At 30.1% G+C, this 22,227-nt stretch overlaps 2 protein-coding genes across 2 annotated transcripts; both read left to right on the forward strand.

Moving 5' to 3' along the window:
* Window positions 1-8,417: 8,417 nt before the first annotated feature.
* LOC105136961 (transcription factor MYB108-like) lies at window positions 8,418-9,770 on the forward strand. The gene is made up of 3 exons (XM_011042482.1): window positions 8,418-8,642; window positions 8,756-8,885; window positions 8,998-9,770. The coding sequence occupies exons 1-3, from the start codon at window positions 8,486-8,488 to the stop codon at window positions 9,572-9,574; spliced, it is 864 nt and encodes a 287-aa protein (XP_011040784.1). The 5' UTR covers window positions 8,418-8,485; the 3' UTR covers window positions 9,575-9,770.
* Window positions 9,771-19,529: 9,759 nt separating this feature from the next.
* LOC105136968 (probable pectinesterase 53) lies at window positions 19,530-22,227 on the forward strand. Its single transcript, XM_011042494.1, has 5 exons — window positions 19,530-19,940; window positions 20,044-20,233; window positions 20,821-21,024; window positions 21,316-21,551; window positions 21,766-22,227. The coding sequence occupies exons 1-5, from the start codon at window positions 19,576-19,578 to the stop codon at window positions 21,968-21,970; spliced, it is 1,200 nt and encodes a 399-aa protein (XP_011040796.1). The 5' UTR covers window positions 19,530-19,575; the 3' UTR covers window positions 21,971-22,227.

The raw sequence follows: 22,227 nt of genomic DNA on the forward strand, positions 1-22,227 counted from the left end.
TTTAATTTACACGAATATGTTCGCAGTAGTTGGAGCTTTCTTGGCAAGAAATTCTGTTCTAGTTCTCCTCCTGTTTTCTTGTGCGGGGCGTGGGGTCTTTCTCGGGGTTGGCTTGCTCATTTGGGGCTCTTGACATCGCCTTCTCTTTATCTTGACATTTTATAGTCGAGCCCAAGAGCATGGTTTTGATAATTTGTTGAGACTTTACTAGTTAAGAGGCCTGACAAACTTTTGCCTCTTCATCCATCCAAGTTACTTGCAAACAAAAGGGAGCTACCATAAATGAGATACAATACAATAAAGAATGCTATAAAAATGTGTCCCCCTAGCTGGGCTTAGTGCGACACTGAGGTGCCTCAGAATCCTTGACTGCTGCACGCTGAGAATAATAAAGATAGTCGGACGTTTCCCAGCTAGTCCTGTTTAACTTTAAACAACAACGAATCTTATCCACAGCTTCAACAATTTGTTAAAATAAAATTATTTTTTATATACCGAATCAAAATAATTTAAAAATATAAAATTAAAACAAACAGGCCATTTTGACTGCCTTTCAAATCTCACAGCTTCTCTCTTCAATCACCTTCCTTCAAACAGACCATTTTGACTGCCTTTCAAATTTCACAGCTTCTCTCTTCAATCACCTTCCTTGAAAACTTGATAATTTTCAATTCCAAAAACTCCATTCTCCTACTACTGCCTATAATTTAAATACATACGAGACTAGTGGTAAGGAGAAAGGGTCCCGGCTACGGTAACCAACTTATTTTGTTTTTTTAAGGTATACACTCAATGATGCAGACTCAGTTACCTTAGAAATATTTTTCATCACATGTGCCATTTCTGAAACAAAACATGCTAAGTTATTATATTTTTAAAATGCGACATATTTAATTGTTGTTATTTTGAAACATCATAATTATTTTAAAATATTTAATTATTAGATAAGGTAAAAGAATATTATTTTACTAAAGAAATTTCAATTACTGTGATGATTTTTTTAGAACAAATCCCTCTTTCTCTGGGTAGAATATTTAAACGAATTTGATGGAAAATCCCGATTCCAAGGTCCATTTAATGATCATAATTGATGCTCTTGGTCTGAAGGAAAGTTACCTAGCTCATTTACTGTAACTTGCCAGGAATACCGCACCATGGTTGTCAAAATTAACCCTTTCCCCTGTCCTCCTCCTCCTCTTGAAGCATGCTTGATTCGTTGCATTTCGTTTTCTTTGAACTATGGTTTGGTACTCTGTTTCGAGTGTTTTTAAGATACTTGTCGGAAAAAATTTAATTTGAAAATGTAAGAAATTGTTTTTCAAACATAAAAAATATTAATTTAATGTTATAAAGGCTCTTAACTAGACGATCAAAGATATGGTCTAAATTACTGGATGTCCCAACAGTATTTCCATATTAATGACCCACGTATAGTTTAATAAAAACTGGATACCCTTTAGTTTAATTAATTTCTTTTAATCAATAATAAACCTAAATGTGCAGAGATTAATAACTGATGCATGTATTTTTCACATGATCCTGAAAGAAACAAATTGAGTGGACAAAGCTAGAACACCTTGGATGAGGAGTACAAGTAAGCTTTAGATGTTAATTTGAAGGTGTTTTCCTCCAGGGATTCAACTGGACGTACTCTTTGGAAATGAAACCATTTAATGCATGGCTTGAGTCTGAAACTCATGGCAGAGAAGGTGATCTTCCTCTTGACGGATCAAGAGGAGCTAGTGCGACAATAACGAAGACTAAAGTCGAGCAGGTCTTTTGGATTTATTCCTCCCTTAATCTTTTTGGGGAATTTTCTGCCGCACCCATTATCGGGTAACTAATGTTCTATTCGATCGACAATATTGCTTTTTGACCCTTTTGTTTCTTCTTCTTCTTCTTCTTTCTTTCTCGATTTAATTTAGTTTTTCACCATTTCAGTCAAATGTCATACAAAGTTTATGTTTCATAGAATCAATAAAGCGCATGATATAACTGTTCGTGTAATATTAGGATAATGTTTAAAATTGTAACCGTGGTTTTTTTATAAAGTTTAATTATAAATATATTAAAATAATATTTTCTTATTTTCTTATTTATTTTTAATATCAATATGTTAAAATAATTTAAAATTATAAAAAAATATAAATATTTTTAAAACATAAAAATAAATACATTCTAGTGGTGATACATCTTAGCAAGGGACTTTCCTAAATCATTAATGGACTTGTAGTAGCTAACAGCCATATTAACAAATACTTTAAAATGTGAGGGAAAAATATTTTAGCTTTTTTCATGTTTTTTTTCTGTTTTGATTTTTTTATAATTTTATTAAAAATATAATCATTAATGGACTTGTAGTAGTTAACAGACATATTAACGAGGCAAGAATATTTTAGTATTTTTCATGTTTTTTTTGTTTTTTTATAATTTTATTAAAAAAATTTATTAAATTTATTTTTTTAATATTATACTAATTAAAATTTATAATTTATATTTAAAAAAAAAATTATAAATTACAATAATTTTTCTCTATATAATTTTTTTATTTTTTCTATAAACCCATAATAACATACAAATATACCACAAGCCAGTAAAATCGCGCAGGCATGAGCTAGTATGGTGCCGAAGGAATTCGTAGTTGTGGAAAGTAGGGGTTCTAGAAGACAAAAGTTGAGACACTGGATACGTGTCAAAAGGGGAGAATCTGTTCTTTTCTTTGATGGTCTTCTATGCTGGTACGTGTCCCCCCTTGGGGAGTAATTAGATGAATTAAATTTAGGCCTAGAATCATTCCTTTAGTGCAATCATCCTTCAGAAAGTTCTTCAGCCTTTAATGCACTTGCAGAGGACACATAGCTTACCATGGAGCATTATTGTAGCCTTTTGGGAGGATGGATAGATTAGATTATGCACTTAATTTAAAGTGAGTTAACCCGTGGATACTATTATCAGCACTAGTCGTAATCTCAAATTTGGCTTGGGAGGAAATTAAATAAGGTGGAAGAGAAGTTACTGCTTGGAGGAGCATATGTTTCAAGTTCACTAGGAAATCCAACCAACTGATAGAAGATTTCTATAAATAAAAAGGTGAGATAATTAATAGACATCTACTTGAAACTTTGTTACTGTACACCCTCTTAATTGTTAGTCGAATCCAAGATGCCCCCTCTAATTAAAAAAAAAAACCATCTTTAATTAATACCCAAATCATTTTAACCCGTTGTTTATACTAATTTAAATACCTCATCTTCCTTTTACTAAATATATCAATCAAGACCTAGCTCAAATAAATAACCATTTAAATTATAAACTCAATAAATATACCATATTATTTTAAACACCCAAGATTTACACATAAAGACGGAGCCAGGAATTTTTACTCTCCTTAACTATCAAGCAAATATATATAAATTATTTTACAAGATCAATCATTAACTTGTATATATAAATTTATCAAGTTAATAATAAAGTTTTAATTCAAGTTTAAAGTACATAAAATTAAAAAAAAAATTACACTATCAAAATTGCACCTTTCATATTTTGTGGAATATAATTCATCTATAATTGAATCTAAATCAATATCTTCATTAAACTCTCGTTCAAAGTAAATCATTATAAAATATGCTAAAAATTAATTTTTTATTTTATTACAAAACACAGTTTTAACATATTTTATTATTGAAAATGTTCATTTTGTGGTAGTAATAAAAATAAATAAAGTCAAAATAAGATGAATCAACTTGTCAATTAAATAATAGTATTGTGATGTATTTATTTTAACTAATTTTCGACATAATACAGACATGATAGACATATTCTAATCTACTAATACTCTATCTCATATCTCAAATGATATATCTTTTATTCATTGAAATTTTTAAGATAAAATTTTTTAATAAGCATGCAATAGCATCATTTGATGGTCTTCTATGCTGGTACGTGTCCCCCCTTGGGGAGTAATTAGATGAATTAAATTTAGGCCTAGAATCATTCCTTTAGTGCAATCATCCTTCAGAAAGTTCTTCAGCCTTTAATGCACTTGCAGAGGACACATAGCTTACCATGGAGCATTATTGTAGCCTTTTGGGAGGATGGATAGATTAGATTATGCACTTAATTTAAAGTGAGTTAACCCGTGGATACTATTATCAGCACTAATCGTAATCTCAAATTTGGCTTGGGAGGAAATTAAATAAGGTGGAAGAAAATTTACTGCTTGGAGGAGCATATTTTTCAAGTTCACTAGGAAATCCAACCAAATGATAGAAGATTTCTATAAATAAAAAGGTGAGATAATTAATAGGCATCTACTTACTGTACACCCTCTTAATTGTTAGTCGAATTCAAGATGCCCCCTCTAATTAAAAAAAAAAAACCATCTTTAATTAATACCCAAATCATTTTAACCCGTTTTTCATACTAATTTAAATACCTCATCTTCCTTTTACTAAATATATCAATCAAGACCTAGATCAAATAAATAACCATTTAAATTATAAACTCAATGAATATAGCATATTATTTTAAACATTCAAGATTTACACACAAGAGTGGAACTAGGAATTTTTCCTACCATAAGCCATCATAAAGATATACATAAATTATTTTCCAAAATCAATCATTAACTTGTATATATAAATTTGTTAAGTTAATAATAAAATTTTAATAAAAATAAATAATAAATTACACTATCAAAATTACACCTTCCATGATTTGTAGAATAGAATTCATTTATAATCGAATTCAAATCAATATCTTCATCAAGCTCTCGTTCAAAGTAAATCATTGTAAAATATGCTAAAAACTCATTTTTTTTATTATGAAATATAGTTTTAACATATTTTATTATCGAAAATGCTCACTTTGTGATGGCAATGAAAATAGACAAAGTCAAAATAAGATGAATTAACTTGTCAATCAAATGATAGTGTTGTAATTTATTTATTTCAACTAATCATTAACATATTATAACAGCTCTTATGATGAATCACATCAATCTAATAATGATTTATTTGAGATCTTAAATAATACATCTTTTATTTATTGAAATCTTTAGGATAAAATTTCTTAACAAGAATGCACATAGCATCAACTTTAAATGATTTAAAATTGTCCTCAGGTTTTAAAGTAGAACTAAGTATAAGGAGTTTTGGTGTTCCTTATTGAATCTAGAATTTAATTATTCCAATTAAAAATTTATTGTTGAGTTAAATATATCATAAAGATAATATTGGTAAAATATTACTGATTCTTATTATTGACATAAATGACATGTAATTTTTTTATACGAAGTATTCATACATGGTATGTTAATCTTATATCGTATATAAATAGATTGCACATATAAAAAAAAAAAAATTAAATCCAACATCTCTTAAAGTTCAAAACAACACTTTATTAACTAGTAAAAAATAAGATATAATTAAATTAATTTTCAAGTTCACAAGTAGGAGTACTCCGTCCTTTTCAAGAAGATAATACTTTCTTTTTATCTAATAAAAGATAGATTATTCAAATCTAAAATTAATGAAAATTATTCAATTTTCTTAATTAGAATTTCACTAGTATCTTATTTAGGTTATTTTATAATAATAATTTTATCTTCCCAATTAATATTTATCTTTCTTATTTTGTAAGAGAATTTATTGTAAAAGCTCATAAATTACCATATAAAATAATTAAATTTTAATAAATATATTAACAAGATTTAGTTAATAAATATCACAAGAAAATTAGTTAGTTTTTTAAATTTTAATTAAACCAAGATTAATATATTTAATAACATTGTGCTTGTAATACCATAATATGTATCGATCAAAATCTTTTAGTTTATGTATTAAAATTCAAAATGAATTTATAATTTTTAAAATGTTAAAGATAAAGGAAAGAATATAATTTAATTATTTTTGTTAGGGTTCTCCATGAAGATACTCTTATTAATTTGTTAGATAAAAGATAGATTATTTATATAAAAACTTAATAAAAAAAATTTAATATTTCAACTAGGTTTTTAATAAGTTAAGCATTTTGATTATTTGCTAAAAATTATTTTGCAATTCTAAATAATATTAGATGGGAATACTAATGTCAAATTAGGACTTTTTGATAGGAATATATTTAGAAAAAGTTAATTAAGATTCATTATCATTAAGAAAAAGAATTATAACTTATTCAAAAAATAATTTTCTTGTGCTTAAAAGGGGAAATGTAAAAGAAAAGACCCTAGGCTCCATATAAATAATTTTTGCTTTTAAAAGTAATTTAGTTATTTTGTTGTGAATAAAAAAGTTAAAAGAACAAATTATTTTTTAATAATCTGATAATAATTAATAAACATCATGCAAAAAACAATTTTACTCTTAATAAATAGTTAATTGATTTTTCTTTATAAAAGTAAAATGGTAATTGTACTATTTGTGGTGAATACATGTCTAGGGATGCATTGAATCTTCCATGTCAATCAATATTTTTTTTCTTTTTAATTTTAATATGTGTATATATGTGTTAAATCTGAATATTTTTAGATTCACTTGTAACTTAGTAATATGGTAACTTTGTGTTTGTTCTTAATTTTATTTTTTTTCATCCTTGAGAGAAAAAGGCAGGAGAAGGAAAAGTGAAGTGGAAAAATGGTAAAAATTAATGAGAAAAGAAAGTACTTTAAAAAAAAATAACCACTTGAATGAAGATGATGAACGTAAACTAATCAAAGAATCACGTAATTATTATCATAGGAATTAATTAATTAATTAGCTTTGATAAAACTATAAGAACTCAGTCAGTTATAGTAAACTCAATTTTGTGGAATCCTTTCTTTCACCTGCTTCTTGATTTTGGTTTTTTCAGCAGCAAACAAATTTCTTGGACCAGTGCGGTTTCTTCGCGGTGCCCTATGGATAGGGGAGACACTATCTTGAAGCACCAGAGGCTAAGGAGCTTGATATAGTGGTCGGTCACACAAACGTATGATCCTCGTTGAAACCATGGGCTGTCATCATAGTCACATGTTGCAAAACATTACAAGATATCCGAACACTTTGAAAAAGAAAATGAAAAAAAAAAAAAAAAAACACAAAGGACGATGATGAACTTGACATCTTGAAAAAGGGTAGCACTCAGCACTCAGCACTCATCTTCGAATGCTTCACACCAGTGTTATTAAAAAAACAAGTTCATCTTTAAAATCTTGTAATTTTATGCGTCATTATCTATCTAATATGTTAAATTAAATTAAAAGTTAAAAATTAATAAAATCACTTGAATTAGTTAAATTATGTAAAATCAATAAAATCAGATTGATTTTATAAGTTAAAAAAAATATAAAATTATATATTTTGATAATCTGCATCTTAATATTTTTATTATTTTAAATTTATATCTTGTAAAACTTGTGTAATTTGATAATTAAAAACTTAATTTTAATTATAATTATTATAATTTTTTTAACGATACAAGTTATAACTAGAATACCTATTCATTCTTCACAATTTTTTATATAAATTATTAACATATTAATTTATATATTACTTTGTTTTAGCTGGTAAATATATAGAATAAAAGTTATAAATTGATATGTTTGATTTTAGAGTAATTAATGTTAAATAGTGTATCAAAATTTAAAGGGACTCATTTCTTGTAAATATTGAAATAAGTGGATCAATTTGTAAAAAAAAATAGAGGATTCAATGTAAATAAAATAAAAGTGTTTGGAATTTTCTATTATTTATTTTATTTTTATTTTATTATATTGTTAATTACTACTTAATTGAAATTATTAATATATAATTAATTAAAAAAAATTACTTATGATTTTATAATTTTACAATTTAAATTTATATTATATATTTAATATCATAACATATCAAAAAAAAAAAACATATTCACACACAAAAACAAATCATCTTTGAACCATGGTTTTCATCATCATCATTATCATCATCATCATCTGTGGACCATGATTTTCATCATATGATTATACCCTCCAACTTGTGCCTGTGTGCATCTGTTAGAAATGTTGAAAAGTCATGGGGTCAAACTCCAAACGTGGGATATTCTAAAAAAAGATAAGAGAACTTTATAATTTATACAATAGTAAAGTTGAACTGAGCATGATAATTAACTAGTTCCGCGTCGCACAAAACATGCTAATCTAGTTGAAAAATAGATTATCATATTAGTAATTAAACTTGCTCTCCCTCGGTTTTTTTCCACTTGGCCACACTCTTATATAATACTCCCTTATCCATGATCAGTTGTCCTTCAAGACTAATCCACACTAGAATCCCCCCAACCCCCCTCTCATCCTACCCAAAACCCCAAACTCCAATCTCTCTCTCTCTCTCTCTCTCTCTCTCTCTCTCTCTCTCTCTCTCTCTCTCTCTCTCTCTCTCTCTCTCTCTCTCTCTCTCTCTCTCTCTCTCTCTCTCTCTCTCTCTCTCTCTCTCTTTCTCTCTCTCAAAATCCTAATTTTTATTAGTAAGGAATGGATGCTCGATTAAGAAAGCATGGTCTAGCAAGTACTGAAGATCAGGATATGGGCACGAGGAAGGGACCATGGACAGTTGAAGAAGACTCCTTGCTTGCTCATTACATTACCAACCATGGTGAAGGTCACTGGAATACTGCTGCTCGCTGTGCAGGTTAATATTAGAAATATTTGAAAGGACTTGCTTTCCCAGCATCACAATTTTCACAGGCATAAGTATATTATCAGTTCTTATTTGATTTTAGTGCTGATTATAAACATTTGCAGGGCTGAAGCGGACAGGTAAAAGCTGCAGATTAAGATGGTTAAACTACTTGCGCCCAAATGTTAGACGTGGGAATATAACCCTTCAAGAGCAGCTCCTGATTCTTCAACTCCATTCTCACTGGGGCAACAGGTATATATATTCGGCTACTCCTTGCGATATAATTACTGCATGATTTGTTTTGCTAAGAAGAGCGCTAGCTTACACTAATAATTAATATCTGTTTCTTCTTGAAACATTTAAGGTGGTCGAAAATAGCACAGCAGTTACCAGGGAGAACGGACAACGAGATAAAAAACTACTGGAGAACCAGAGTCCAGAAGCAGGCAAAGCAGCTTAAATGTGATGTTAATAGCAAACAATTTCGAGACACCATGCGTTATGCTTGGATACCCCGGCTAATTGAAAGGATCCATGCTGAATCCGAATCTCCAGTGGATCAACCCATCATCAGCACTCCCACTTACCATTCCAGCCAGATTGACATCCCCGCTGCTGCAAGTGAATCCGGGTCGGATTTGATAGGCCCGAATTTCATGCCCGATATATCGGGTAGCTGTACTTACTCAGACTCTTTGGATGCCCAGGTTTCTTCCGGGTCGGACCTGACAAATTCTCAAAACCCACCCTGTAGTCACTATATGCAAAACGGGGCATGCTCATACCCGGAAAATGATTCGCTGTCATGGGATTGGGACCAGCATAGAGTGGATATGCAAGGCATGGAGCGAGGAAGATATGATTTAACAGGTGGCGGTGACTCCATGGAGAATTTGTGGAGTGAAGAGAATATCTGGTTCTTGCATCATCAGCTAATGTGATCATCGTGATTGACACATGGAGGCTTAGGACTTGTGAATCAATCCGTTTAATTACGTGACGCATCAAGGCATTCAACATTTTGCGATTCTACATGCGATCAAAGGTCTCAATATTAATTTATGTAAATTTCATATGGCATGGTGTGTGTGCATAGGCGGACGTAACAAAATCAATAAAGTGCTTCGATTATATATAGATGAGCAACCATCACTTGCTCCCTTCCTCTCTCTCCACCTCCAAATTTAAATTAATTATTTCACTCTCAAGGGGGTAATTAGGATCGCAACGATAAGTTCTTTATTGCTTAAATCACTTGTAAGAATTTCGGTCATAATATGTAAGAGTGTCTTCATATAACTAGCAATAGTTACCAAGATGATACTTATCATTAAAAAAAAAAAAGTTGATATCATGAGTCATGACAACTATACTTCACCGCCAAAGTCTAATAATATAGAGTCGGATTGGTAGAGGTCCGGACCCATGGTTGAAGGAAGAGGTTTCTGGTGAGACCCTTTTGGAGTTTGAACTTGGCTCGCCTGGTGGGGGAGGAGGAAAAAACCAGTCACTTGTGTTTTACGGTCTGAACATCAGTTCAAGAATGGATCTGCAATTAATTTTAAGTGAAAAATGCAAACAACAAGTTTATCAAGGGAACACGACCTAGAAGAAGGATTGGTCGGCAAGTTAAGATCAAAGGAAGGAAAGTGAATAAGAAATCATCAATCGACATAGTATTTGGCTGCCAGTTTCACAAATTACACATTTTATGTAAAGTGTTTTGAAGTCAAAATCCTCTAGAACGGCAGACTAGCTAATTAACACAGAATGTAAACGTGGATGATGGATGCATTGACATCAGACGGGTCCCTCCCCGCAGCCATGATGATTAATTCAGCGGTTGGTAAAGGCTTCCTCGACTGAAGCACTAGCTGCCGCAACTCTTGAAACAAAGCTTTCCTGAGATGCTAAGAAGTCTATTGGCAATCACTCATTGGGCAAACGAATCTAATACTTCAATACGTATACGGTATACCTCAATGTGAACATCAACGAAGACCGATCAGAGTCAGCTGTAAAATTATCAAGCATGTTGCACTAGTCATAGTCATAGTCATAGTCATAGTCATTTTTATTTTCTTAACACCATCGTCGTCCATCAGAACAAAAAAAAAAATTTCCGATCCAGTTTAATAGATGTATTCATGAGAAATTAAGAAGTAAATCTACAAGTCTTTGTAAATACTACAGAGGTTTTTCTATATCGTAAAAAAAATTGATGCTTGGGCACTGCAATGATGTTTCAAAGAATGAAAAAAAATCATTTTTATAGAAAAACAGCAACAGTAAATGAAATAATTTTTTTAAAAAATAATAACAATTATAAAAAAAAATCAAAATTAAATCACAAAATAATTAAATATTAAAAAATTAAATTAAAAATAACAAAATATATAAAATATTTTAAATCAATCTAAATTAATATTTGTAACTCGAAACCCAAATAATAAAATTACAGTCAACTTTATAAAAAAAATTAAAAAATTAATTAATCCTCAAGAATCTAAAAATCAAAATAAAAAAGAAATATGTGAACTAAAGAAATCCAAGAAAATAAAACACCTATAATCTGTAGCAAGTTTGTCAAATCTCATGGTGTGAATAGGATAATTTAATAAAAAATAAAATAAAAAAATAATAATTAGTAATTAATTGATTGTGATTGATTGACACTCTAATAACCTGTTTGTCTACACGTTAATCTTAGCGTTTCTTAAAAAACGCACTAGTTAGCCATTTGGTTGCGAATTGGTGAAAAATAAAAAACGTGGATCCCACCATTTATTTGCAGCAAAAACTTGTTTTCCAGGAAGGAGGAAATTTATGCTTTTCAAAATCGCTAATTACACTGTTACGTGAACAGTATAATTACATGATTTTTTTAAAAATGTGTTAATTTTTTTAATAGTTTTTTTAAAAAAATTAGTTTAAAATAAATTAAATTTACTTATATTATGATGATGTGAATAATGTTTTTCTAAAAATCTAGTATACAGTGAATTAAATTCATCAATTTTATACCTGATAATATTTTATCTAATTTTATTACACGCTTAAAAAATTATAAAATCGTAATTCTTATCGGATGAATTTTGTACGTAATGAAATTATAAATAGTTTAATAGAATAATAAAAATTATTTTATATAAAGTATATATTTTATTAATATTAATATATATTTTTTAAATTATTTTATAACATGTATTTCAAATGCATTATTAACAAAATATATTAAATTATTTTTTTTAATTTCATTTTCAACCATAGTTTTAACCAAATATCTATTTTTTTAAACTAATCTCAACTAAAAATATTTTTATAAAATATTTTTTTTTAAATTATAACTATAACAGCTGCCACGATACAAAACATACCCTAAAATCACTAATCTTCACTGTCTTTTTATAGAGTTTGCTATGGTTAATTTAAGTTACGGTAATTATACTAGTGTTTTCAAGTTACAAGCTATTAAATATTTATATTTATTATCTGGCAGTAACTTATTTTACCACTCGGTAACTTAAATAATTATCTTATAATGATACTAGTTACTAGTATTATTGTACAGTCACGACTTGAGATTTACAATGCTAATTTTAAAAGTAAAATAAATATCATTTACTTTGTAACGAGTAAATGATTAATAGATAAGATAATATTTTTAATAAAGAAGTTAGTTAAATTACGAGAAGATAAAATAATATTTTTAATAAAAAAAATTTGTAAAGAAACCCTTTGTAAGTGGTTACAAATATCGCATCCTGATTAATATTATATTATTACTTCACAACCCTAATTAAAGGCATTATAATTAAGTGATTTGAAGTAACCATGCATAGCAAACCCAACCCTTTTGTTAACAATTAAGTTAGGACTTAGGACCTGTACAGGCTCCTGTTAAGTTACATTTAAGATTGCCGAAGAAGCTTTTATTCAAGAGGTAGTTATTAGATAAATGTCACATGCTATATTCTAGATCAGGCCAAAATGTTTTGGAATGTGAAACAAAAACAATATTTAAATAAAAAAAAATTCTTTCATAGTACTATTAAGCTTACCCTAAAAGGTTAAATTTAAAATATCCTGACTGAACTTCTTACATAACTACTCAATTTTAAAATCAAGTTGTCTATGATTTTTTTATATATAATACCATTAACTTTACATGTCAAAAACCAACCTAAACACTTAATAAAAATATAATTTAATTTCTAAAACATCAAAATGACGAAATATTAAATCAACTTTTATCAACTTATTAATTCATTAAACTCAAGATCCTAGTTGTGGACTCTAGTGGATTTAATAAAATATATTTAATGAAATATATTTTTATTTAATTATATGATAATAAATTGATACTCAAAATATCAAGCATTAATTCAATGTCAAGATATTTGTTTAAGAATCCGATAACATTATAAAAAGCAAACTGAAACAAATTATAAAATTTAATTTTTAATATTTTTTAATTAAGAAACAAAAGGATTTTATTTATGCTTTATAAAAATATTTACAAAATATATGAACTGATAAATAAAAATGAGTTGTTAACACTAATTAAATATTAAAGTAGGAAGCTAATCTTCATAGTAGAAATAAAAAATAAATGTACATGCAAGTGTTTTACACCAATTATCCTTTTTATTTTAAGTTTGTTTATATGACAAATTAAACTAATCTCTTCAAAATATTATGCAACTAAAAAAAGTAAGGGAAAAAAATTAATCACTATATAAAAAACAAAACTAATTTAATAGAAAAAATTAATGAAAAGGAATAAAAAACAAAGAAAAAAAGTTAAATACTGATAGCCCACATACTTAGCCTAAAAAAAATAAAACAAATAAAAAACAAAGAAAAAAAGTTAAATATTGATATAGCCTGAAAAAAAATAAAACAAAAAGCTCAAACTTGCACTTATACTAGGTTATTATCTAAAATCTAGCCACCATTATGATCGTTAAAAATTGGATATGATTTTTTTTTCTAAAACTTTATTTTTCAACATCTATTCACCTAAAAGCATTATATATATTTTCCATAAACCACGTTTTAACCTCAAAATTGCTATGAAAATCAACCGAATGAAAAAATATAAATGGAACATAATCAATTTTTTCAAGCATGATTATAAAAAGAAAAGAAAAAACTATCATCAAATGAACATTGTTGATATAAAAAATGATGAGTTTTATTATCGAAAAATAATCTTTCACTAACTTTCTTTTTTGTTTATTTCTTTTCTTTATCAAATTTAGAAATTGAAATGTTAAAAAAAATGAACTTTTGGACCAAAATAAAATTGAAAAAACTAAGGGAAATGTAGAATACTAAAAAATAAAATAAGTTGATTAATTAAACACAATTTTTTCATACAAATTTAAGATTGGCATGGCATTTATCATTGTTATTTACAAAAAAGAAGAAGTTATACTTAAAAGTTTAAGTTGTTAGATGAAATCTCATAAAGACTAGTACATAATTACATTACCTTATATTATTTATTAACTTTAATTAGAATAAAATAAAGGTAATAAGATTTGAACTCGTAATTATTTAGTTTATAAAACTCTGATATCATGATAAAAAATCGATTCAACCTTAAAAAAAAACTTTAATTTGCTTAATGAATTCAATTATAATTAATAATATTGAAAATTATTTTTCAAAAATATTCATCCCTTTCTTTTCTTTCGAAAACCAAAATTGCCAGACATGAGCATATCTTCTTCCACTTCTTTAACTCTCACCAATACCAACAAAACCACAACACTCATCATGAAGAAGAACAACAATTAAGCAAACCTGACCATGCCATTTCTCTTCTCCAAAAAAAAAAAAACGCAAAGAACCAATACAACTACACACCCTTCTCGTAAAAACCTCTTTTATCAAAGAAAAATCATGCATTTGGCAGCCTTTTATTGTCATTTGCTTCATTTAACAATTTTTGCTCTCTTAATTATGCTGAAAAATTGTTCCATACTGTCGATATCCCAAAAAACTCATTAATTATGTATACTACCATGATAAAAGCCTAACCAAATTTTGGTAATCCAAAGGAGGCGTTTGTTTTTTATTCAAGAATGCTATGTGATAAGAATCATGTGTATCGTAATGATTTACTTATATGTGTTTACCAAGAAAACACATAAAAATCATAAAACATGAGTTGACACGCAACCCCAGACAGCCCTTGGTCGTTTAGGTCTCCGCCTCCGAGGTCAAGATTTGTCCTGGTCTTCAGAGAAATTACGGTGAGCGTTTATCACAGGTGGCAGGCTAAGATATTTTGTAATGTCGAAAAGAGGAGGGTGAAAAAGAAGAACACGAACAATGGAGAGGTTTGGTGAAGGACATCTGATGGTTTGACAAGCAATTCTGGTAAATTTTTCATGTTGCAGAAATTCGGTGCACGCACCGAATGATCTGAGTGGGCTGCATAATTATTCTAAACAGTGCGTTAGAAAGAAATAATAGCAGCCAAAAGCCTCTTGCCTCTGACTCGGTGGAGCCTTCTGAATCACGAAAGTACAGGACTCGACGCATGAAGGACAAAAAAATTCCAATTTTCTAGATGCAGTGACCAATTACTTAGTAAACTCCAAGTAAACGGTTTAGTGGGCGGTAGAAAAACTTGAGGCAGCTTCAATTTTATAAGAGATAAAATGCAGTCATTGCTTACGTTTGCGTGACCACACCGAGTGTAAACGAGGCCGCAGAGAGGCACGACTTAAATGCAGCTTTATGAAGGGATTTCTGACCTTGAAAATATTTAAAGAACTAGCTATACAAATAACCATTAAGTTGACCGTAATGTTAGGATAATCAAACTTTTTACAATGAATTAATGCTTTTCAAGTTAATGGGTTTTGCATTTATTTATTTATTTTCTATTAACAAACTCAAGATGGATATGAATGAAAAGACAATTAAATATTATTGAAAAATTAATAAATCCATGAGGCATTTAGTGGCCAAGATGGTTAAGAAACAATATAATTATTTTTCAAATTATGATGGTCCACTAACTAATTTTGTTAAACTATATATAGATTAAGTTATAATATAATTCACTCAATTAAGTTTTGATGAAAATGAAAGAGGATACATGCCAAATTGCCTATAGCGGCCGTGGACTTTGAATAATCACATATATATATATTTGAAGGCAGTAGTAGGACTTCTTTTCAATATTTGTTAAGTGTTTTATATTGCATGATGTTTATATTTCTTGTATATTTTTCTAATTTATGTTCATTATTTTAATTTTTTAAGGTGTGTTTTTGTTGTGGATGTGAGTAATTATTGACTTGTAGAGATGCCTTTTGTTATGGTTTTTTTTTAATTATCAATTCTTGGTTTGAGGATTATAACAACAGAAAATATTGATGGAATCACAATTTCATCACTATTTTTGTTGAAAATTCCACTGGAATGTTCATAATCATTTTGAAACTGTTGATAAAACTTATGAAATATTTAGGACTTCTTGAAAAAAAAATTGTCAAAGGCATATGTTGTCAAAGAAAAAAAAACAAATGGTTGTGGAATTGATGATGGTTTACAATTTTTTGAAATCTCTTATTCCATTAGAAATCTAAGTGTTAATAAAAAATAAACAATAAAATTTAATTTTTTAATATGAAAATTTTGTTGATGTTTGTGTCAGCATTAACAATTGCTAATGAAAATTTTGATAGAACTAAAAAACTCAATAAGATATTTTCCAACGATAATTTTCTATCAACAATATTAATATTGATAGAATTTTAACTAAACACCGACAAAATATCTCATCAATTTTTTTCAATAATGATAGTGAAAATGAAGTGCAATTCTTGGCATATATTTTTTTTTTTTTGCATAATTTTTCACATGACTCATTTGCATAACCGAGTTTTAAGTTTTTGAAATTATACTATAACTTAGTCCTTAAAATTTAATATAACTAATTAATTAATTCTTATAGTTTTAGAAACGACTAAATTATTTCTTAAATATACCGTGGATTATATTAATTTTCTTAATAAAAAAATATCTAGGTATTTCTAATATATTTTCTAATAGAAATAAATTTAAAACTAAGTGGGAATTGGCTGCAAGTGATCTTGTTGCTGACATCCAACTTACTTCTTACAGTTATTCATATATAAGCACTGAAGTACACATGAGAGATGTAGGATTGAAGAAACAAAAGTAGCAAGGTGGGGACAAAGATTGGCTCTTGTCCCATTTTCAAGAAATTACACTCCTTGGGAAAAATGAAGAATGATGGACCTGTACAGTTTTCAACATTAAATTGTACATGAACATGTGCTCACATTGTTTTGAGGGTGTGACTATCTCTTACAATTTGAAACAAAACCAAAGTTTCTCGTCTTTCGTTCATTTTCTTTCCTCTTGGATTTTCCCGGGGATATGGTTATAAGGAATGTTTAGCTGACTGTTATTTATGAATGAAGATCACAAAAGGAGAGAAACAAAGAACAGACTCTACTGACCTATTCTTGGCATAGAAAAGTTTTAAGAAGGGATTCGTAATTACACTGAATAACTGGACAACCATACTCGATCATGTATATACTTATGCAAGTGGTGACTTTCTGTAATGCTCCAGATCATTAGCTTTGGGTTGAGTAGTACTTCAGGGCTTGGCTTTCAAGCGATCGAGGCAATGGAACTCTGGAAGCCAACAAGGTGGCTTATCTGCACAATCACCCATGTGGTAAGTTTTGATCAGTACTGGCCTGCTGGGCACATGCATGATATTCACAAAATGGCTTATCTCTGGACAGCACTAGACTTGGTTCCTCTGGTACTCCACCTACATGATAGAATGGCCAACTCCAGTAGGAAAATGGAAGACAGCTAGCTTCCCATTCCCACTCCTACTCCACCATTGAGGGATGAGATAGGTTCCAAATTCTGTAAATTTAGCAAATTAAGAGTAGGGGACCCCATCCAAGCAATCCTCAATGGTTTATTGATAGCCCTCTTCCGAGAATGCCCCTTTCTCGCTGGTTTGTGCATCTTCTTTCCTTTTCTCCCACGTTAATATGAGGACGTCTGCATATCTACATGAACAGATGTACTCTATACATTAAAATGTGAAGTATGGATTAATTGTTTTAGAAGTCTATACTCTGTCAACCTAGCTAGCTTTTAAATCCATGAATTGTGGTCGAGCTAGCCTCCATTTAATGGCGATAATGATCTCAGAGAAAGGGAGTATAGGACTTTTGACATCAAATCTGTATCTTCATGGGAACCCCAAATTAATGTAATCATAATTGAAGGCCAATCAAGTCATTTGAATGCAATTGATCACCAATGGTTCAGGGAATATGGTGTTTTCACTTTTCAGACCACAAAAGCACAAAAAGCAAAGATGTTTTTTCCATGCACATATGATGACAACCTAAATACTCCAGATTATGACCCGGTTATCAATATTTTATACGGAAGAAGATCCAAACCTGTTTGATTCGAGCCTCGTAGTTAATTACATTAGTGAGCGTGTACACTCAATCAAGTTGGTATATCTTTACTAAAATTTACCGGATAAAAAAAATTCATCACTATAAATTTTTTAGAAAATAATCACGTTTTATATTAGTAAGATCCAAACATAATTATACTTGATAATATATTAATCCTTAAAAATATTTGGTTTAACACTAACTAGACCTTGTTATTATCGGGCTTGGCACATGCTAGGTTTAATAGTCAGGTTCAGATGCGATTGTGATTGGCAATGTGCCAAGTCTAGGACATGCCCAAAAAAATAATCATTCGTCCTTAACACGTTAAAAAAAAAAAATAATGTGAGAATAACAAACATGTTAGAATCAAGATATTTGAAAATGACATTAAGCCAAGTTTAAAATAACATTGGTATAGCATATTTATCAAACTCAAAACATTTGAACTTGACAGTAAGTAAAGTCCAAGATAGCATTGGTATAACAAACATATTAGACCCAAGGTGCTTGAACTTGGTTATCTTATCTATCGAGTCCAACATAACACGAGTCTAGAAAACATGACAAACCCAAGATACGTAAACTTGACAATTAGGCAAGCCCAAAAAAAATACGCATCCTCCTTTAAGCAATTTAAAGAAATGATCATCCTCTTTAATTTTTCTATACTTTTTAGATATATAAAAGTCCTCTAAATACCCATAATATTCTCATCAAGTATTAATATAGATGTAAGGGATTTTTTTCTCGTTAAATGCTATCAATATAAAATTACACTTCAAAGCCTCTATTTACAAAAAGACAAGACTCATTGACTATAAATACACCATGAAACCTTCAAAACAAAAATTCATAATCTTTATTCTTTACTGTATATATATTTTCAGAACATCTCTTTCTAAAATATTATTTTATTTTATTTTTATAAAAAAATATTTATTTAAATATCGGAGAGTATTCCCCTCCATCAAAAAAATCTTTTACAAGTATCATTCACAAACTATATTAACTTACAAAGCACCAAATAGTTATTACTCATCTAAAAAATATAAATAAATTTGTTAAAATTAATTAATTAATTGAATATTCAACTTAAAATTTTTATTCCTAAACTATTTAGATTTTTGGTACTTCAACACGTACAAACTAAATTGCTGTAAGTTCTTTATAGTAATTCTGTACTTTTCAATCCTGTGCTACTGTATGTTTTCTGCATCTTTCTATGGCGCGTGATATATCTATCATTCCTTTTGCTTTGCTGATTTTATATCTAAAATTTGTGATATCCAGCCTCAAAGCTGGGATCATAATGGATATCTGTGGAGAGCACGCGCAAAAGGGATAATGTTGTAAATACAGTGCTGGACAATGTCGATTTCAAACCCTCTCCTCATCGGCATATTATATTCCCATACCATGGCAAGACATCATGCAGTGCAGCGAGCAATCTTATGGCGTCAAAATCCCATTTTTATCTAAATACTCTCTTCTTTCTTTTATTATCTATCTTTTGTTTAAAGTCATCTTCGTGGAGTTTATTAGACACAGAAAGAGACTACAGCAGGTGGGTGTCATGGAATGTTAATAATCACCAAAAGAGGGCCATGTTGATGGCAAAATCTACCGTTCAGACCCCAGGCGCTGATGGCAAATTTGTTCTCGACGGCAAGCTAAGGCAAGCTGAGATGAACAGTGTCAGGGTGACTGTAAGCCAAGACGGGACAGGAGATTTTAAGACCATAACAGAAGCTACCAATAGCATTCCACCATACAACACCAGAAGGGTTATAATTGCAATCAAACCTGGTGTGTATAGGTACGTTTTCAATCCACTAAATGTCAAAGCTGTACATCACATTAATACAGGATTAATTGTCTCTACTCATGAAGATACTAACTTGAAGTGAGGATTATTCCAGGGAAAAGATTTTTATCCCTAGAACAATGCCCTTTGTTACATTTCTAGGCGACTCGAGTGAGCCACCAACTATTACTGGCAATGACACTGCCTCGGTTTCAGGAAAAGATGGGAAGCCATTGAGAACATATCAAAGTGCAACTGTTGCCGTAGATGCAAATTATTTTGTTGCCATCAGCATGAAATTTGAGGTAAGAGCTAAAAGTCATGATCAAAACAGGCTTGATTAAAGACCAGGTTTTAAGCGCCTTTTCTGGCAAGTTTCCTATAATTGTGTGGATTGTAACTCTGTTTCTTAATATTCTCTCTCGTTTTTTCCCTCGATATTTGGATGAAATATTAAGAATATAAAGTAGAAGTTTTTTTTTTTTTTTGTTAAGGCAATCCATGCCTTCTATAAAACTGGATCTTCTCGGCAATTCAGCAGCCTAGCTAGCGCTTCACACGTATGAAATGACAATGTTGGTGGTCACAAAGATTCCATTGTTGCTCGAAAACTCCAAAATTCCCGACACAAACTAGTGTCTACTCACGGGACTGCAAAACTGGGCTCGAATAAAACCAGGAGCAATTATAAATTAAATTGCAAATCCTTTGATGATGGTAGTGTCCAATGTCCTTCATAAATTCCCTGTTTTACATCATGATGAGCTCACACTCAGAGGAGTATATATACGTCCAGGTTTCATAGGAAGACCGAACAAGAAGCAACAGAGTAAAATTATGGAACCGAATTGCAATTAATTAATACAAACGAAATCTTTGTGAATTGATGCAGAACACAGCTCCACATGTGATTGGAACCAAACAAGGGCAAGCCGTAGCACTTCGTATCTCAGGGACCAAGGCGGCATTTTATAACTGTAGCTTTTATGGAAATCAAGACACTCTATATGACCACAAGGGTCTTCACTATTTCAATAATTGCTTCATTCAAGGCTCGGTTGATTTTATTTTCGGCTCTGGCAGGTCCTTTTACGAGGTTAGTCTACGTCCCTATTGTTACTTCTTATTATGGTCTGGCTCGTGAGTGTCAAGAATATTTGTTGAAGGGTATATAATCGCCTGGTTATAACTAATAAACTTATTATTTAGGGTCCACTGGAGGCCCATGGAACCTGAAGATGTACACTGGAGATTGTTATAGGACTGTCTTCCCTTGAATATTTCCATTTCTGAAGTGAATGCTGGCTTTGATTTTTGTCTGCTAAGCTAGTAGTTCTGATTTGTGCCCTCCTAACAGCAAATTAAGCACGTAAAATATTATGTGCAGAATTGCCATTTGAATTCCATTGCCAAGAAAGTGGCATCCCTGACTGCTCAAAAGCGTAGCAATTCGTCATTGGCAAGTGGGTTTTCCTTCAAGGATTCTACAATAACTGGGAGTGGTTTGATTTACCTCGGCAGAGCTTGGGGTGATTATTCTAGAGTTATTTTCTCTTACACTTTCATGGACAAAATAATTCTTCCTCAAGGCTGGAACGACTGGGGTGACCAGCGACGCGATTCGTAAGTTAATATAATCAATCATCTGTACAAATTTAATAGTTTTATAATTATCTACTTTTTGATATAAAAAAAGAAATATTCAACCTAGAGATCTAAATTATTAGATGATATTCCGGTATATTCTCCTATTATATTCAACTTGCATGTAAGATTTAAATCAAGAAAATCAAATGTCAACTATAGAGTACTTTGTTGTTCCAACAATGTTTGGCAGGAGAGTGTATTATGGAGAATACCAGTGTACTGGACCTGGAGCCAACCTGACCGGACGCGTGGCATGGGCTCGTGTTTTGACAGATGAAGAAGCTCGGCCTTTTATCGGAACTTACTATGTCGAAGGGGATACCTGGCTCATTAGCCCTGAAAATTTGAGTTCTCCTGCCTTCAAGTCACTCATGCATCCAGGGACCAATATATAATGTCCTTAAAAATGTTGCTAGTAATGTTCGATGGTGCTGCTCTTCGCGAAGGCCAATCAAGATGAAAAATTAAATTTCTCTGCCTTTCCTTTTAACATAATATATTCAAGTGGATAGTTAAGATCTTGATTGAATTGGTGTGTGTTTTGAGCACTTTAATTCGTATCTGTTAATGAAAGTTACCTTGTATTGTTGTTATAAGTAGCGAGGGGAAATTAGAAAACAATATGATTTATTTTTAATTAAGAAAAATTAAC

Source organism: Populus euphratica, unplaced genomic scaffold (genome assembly GCF_000495115.2).
Source record: "Populus euphratica unplaced genomic scaffold, PopEup_1.0 scaffold2.1, whole genome shotgun sequence".
Taxonomy (NCBI): Eukaryota; Viridiplantae; Streptophyta; class Magnoliopsida; order Malpighiales; family Salicaceae; genus Populus; species Populus euphratica.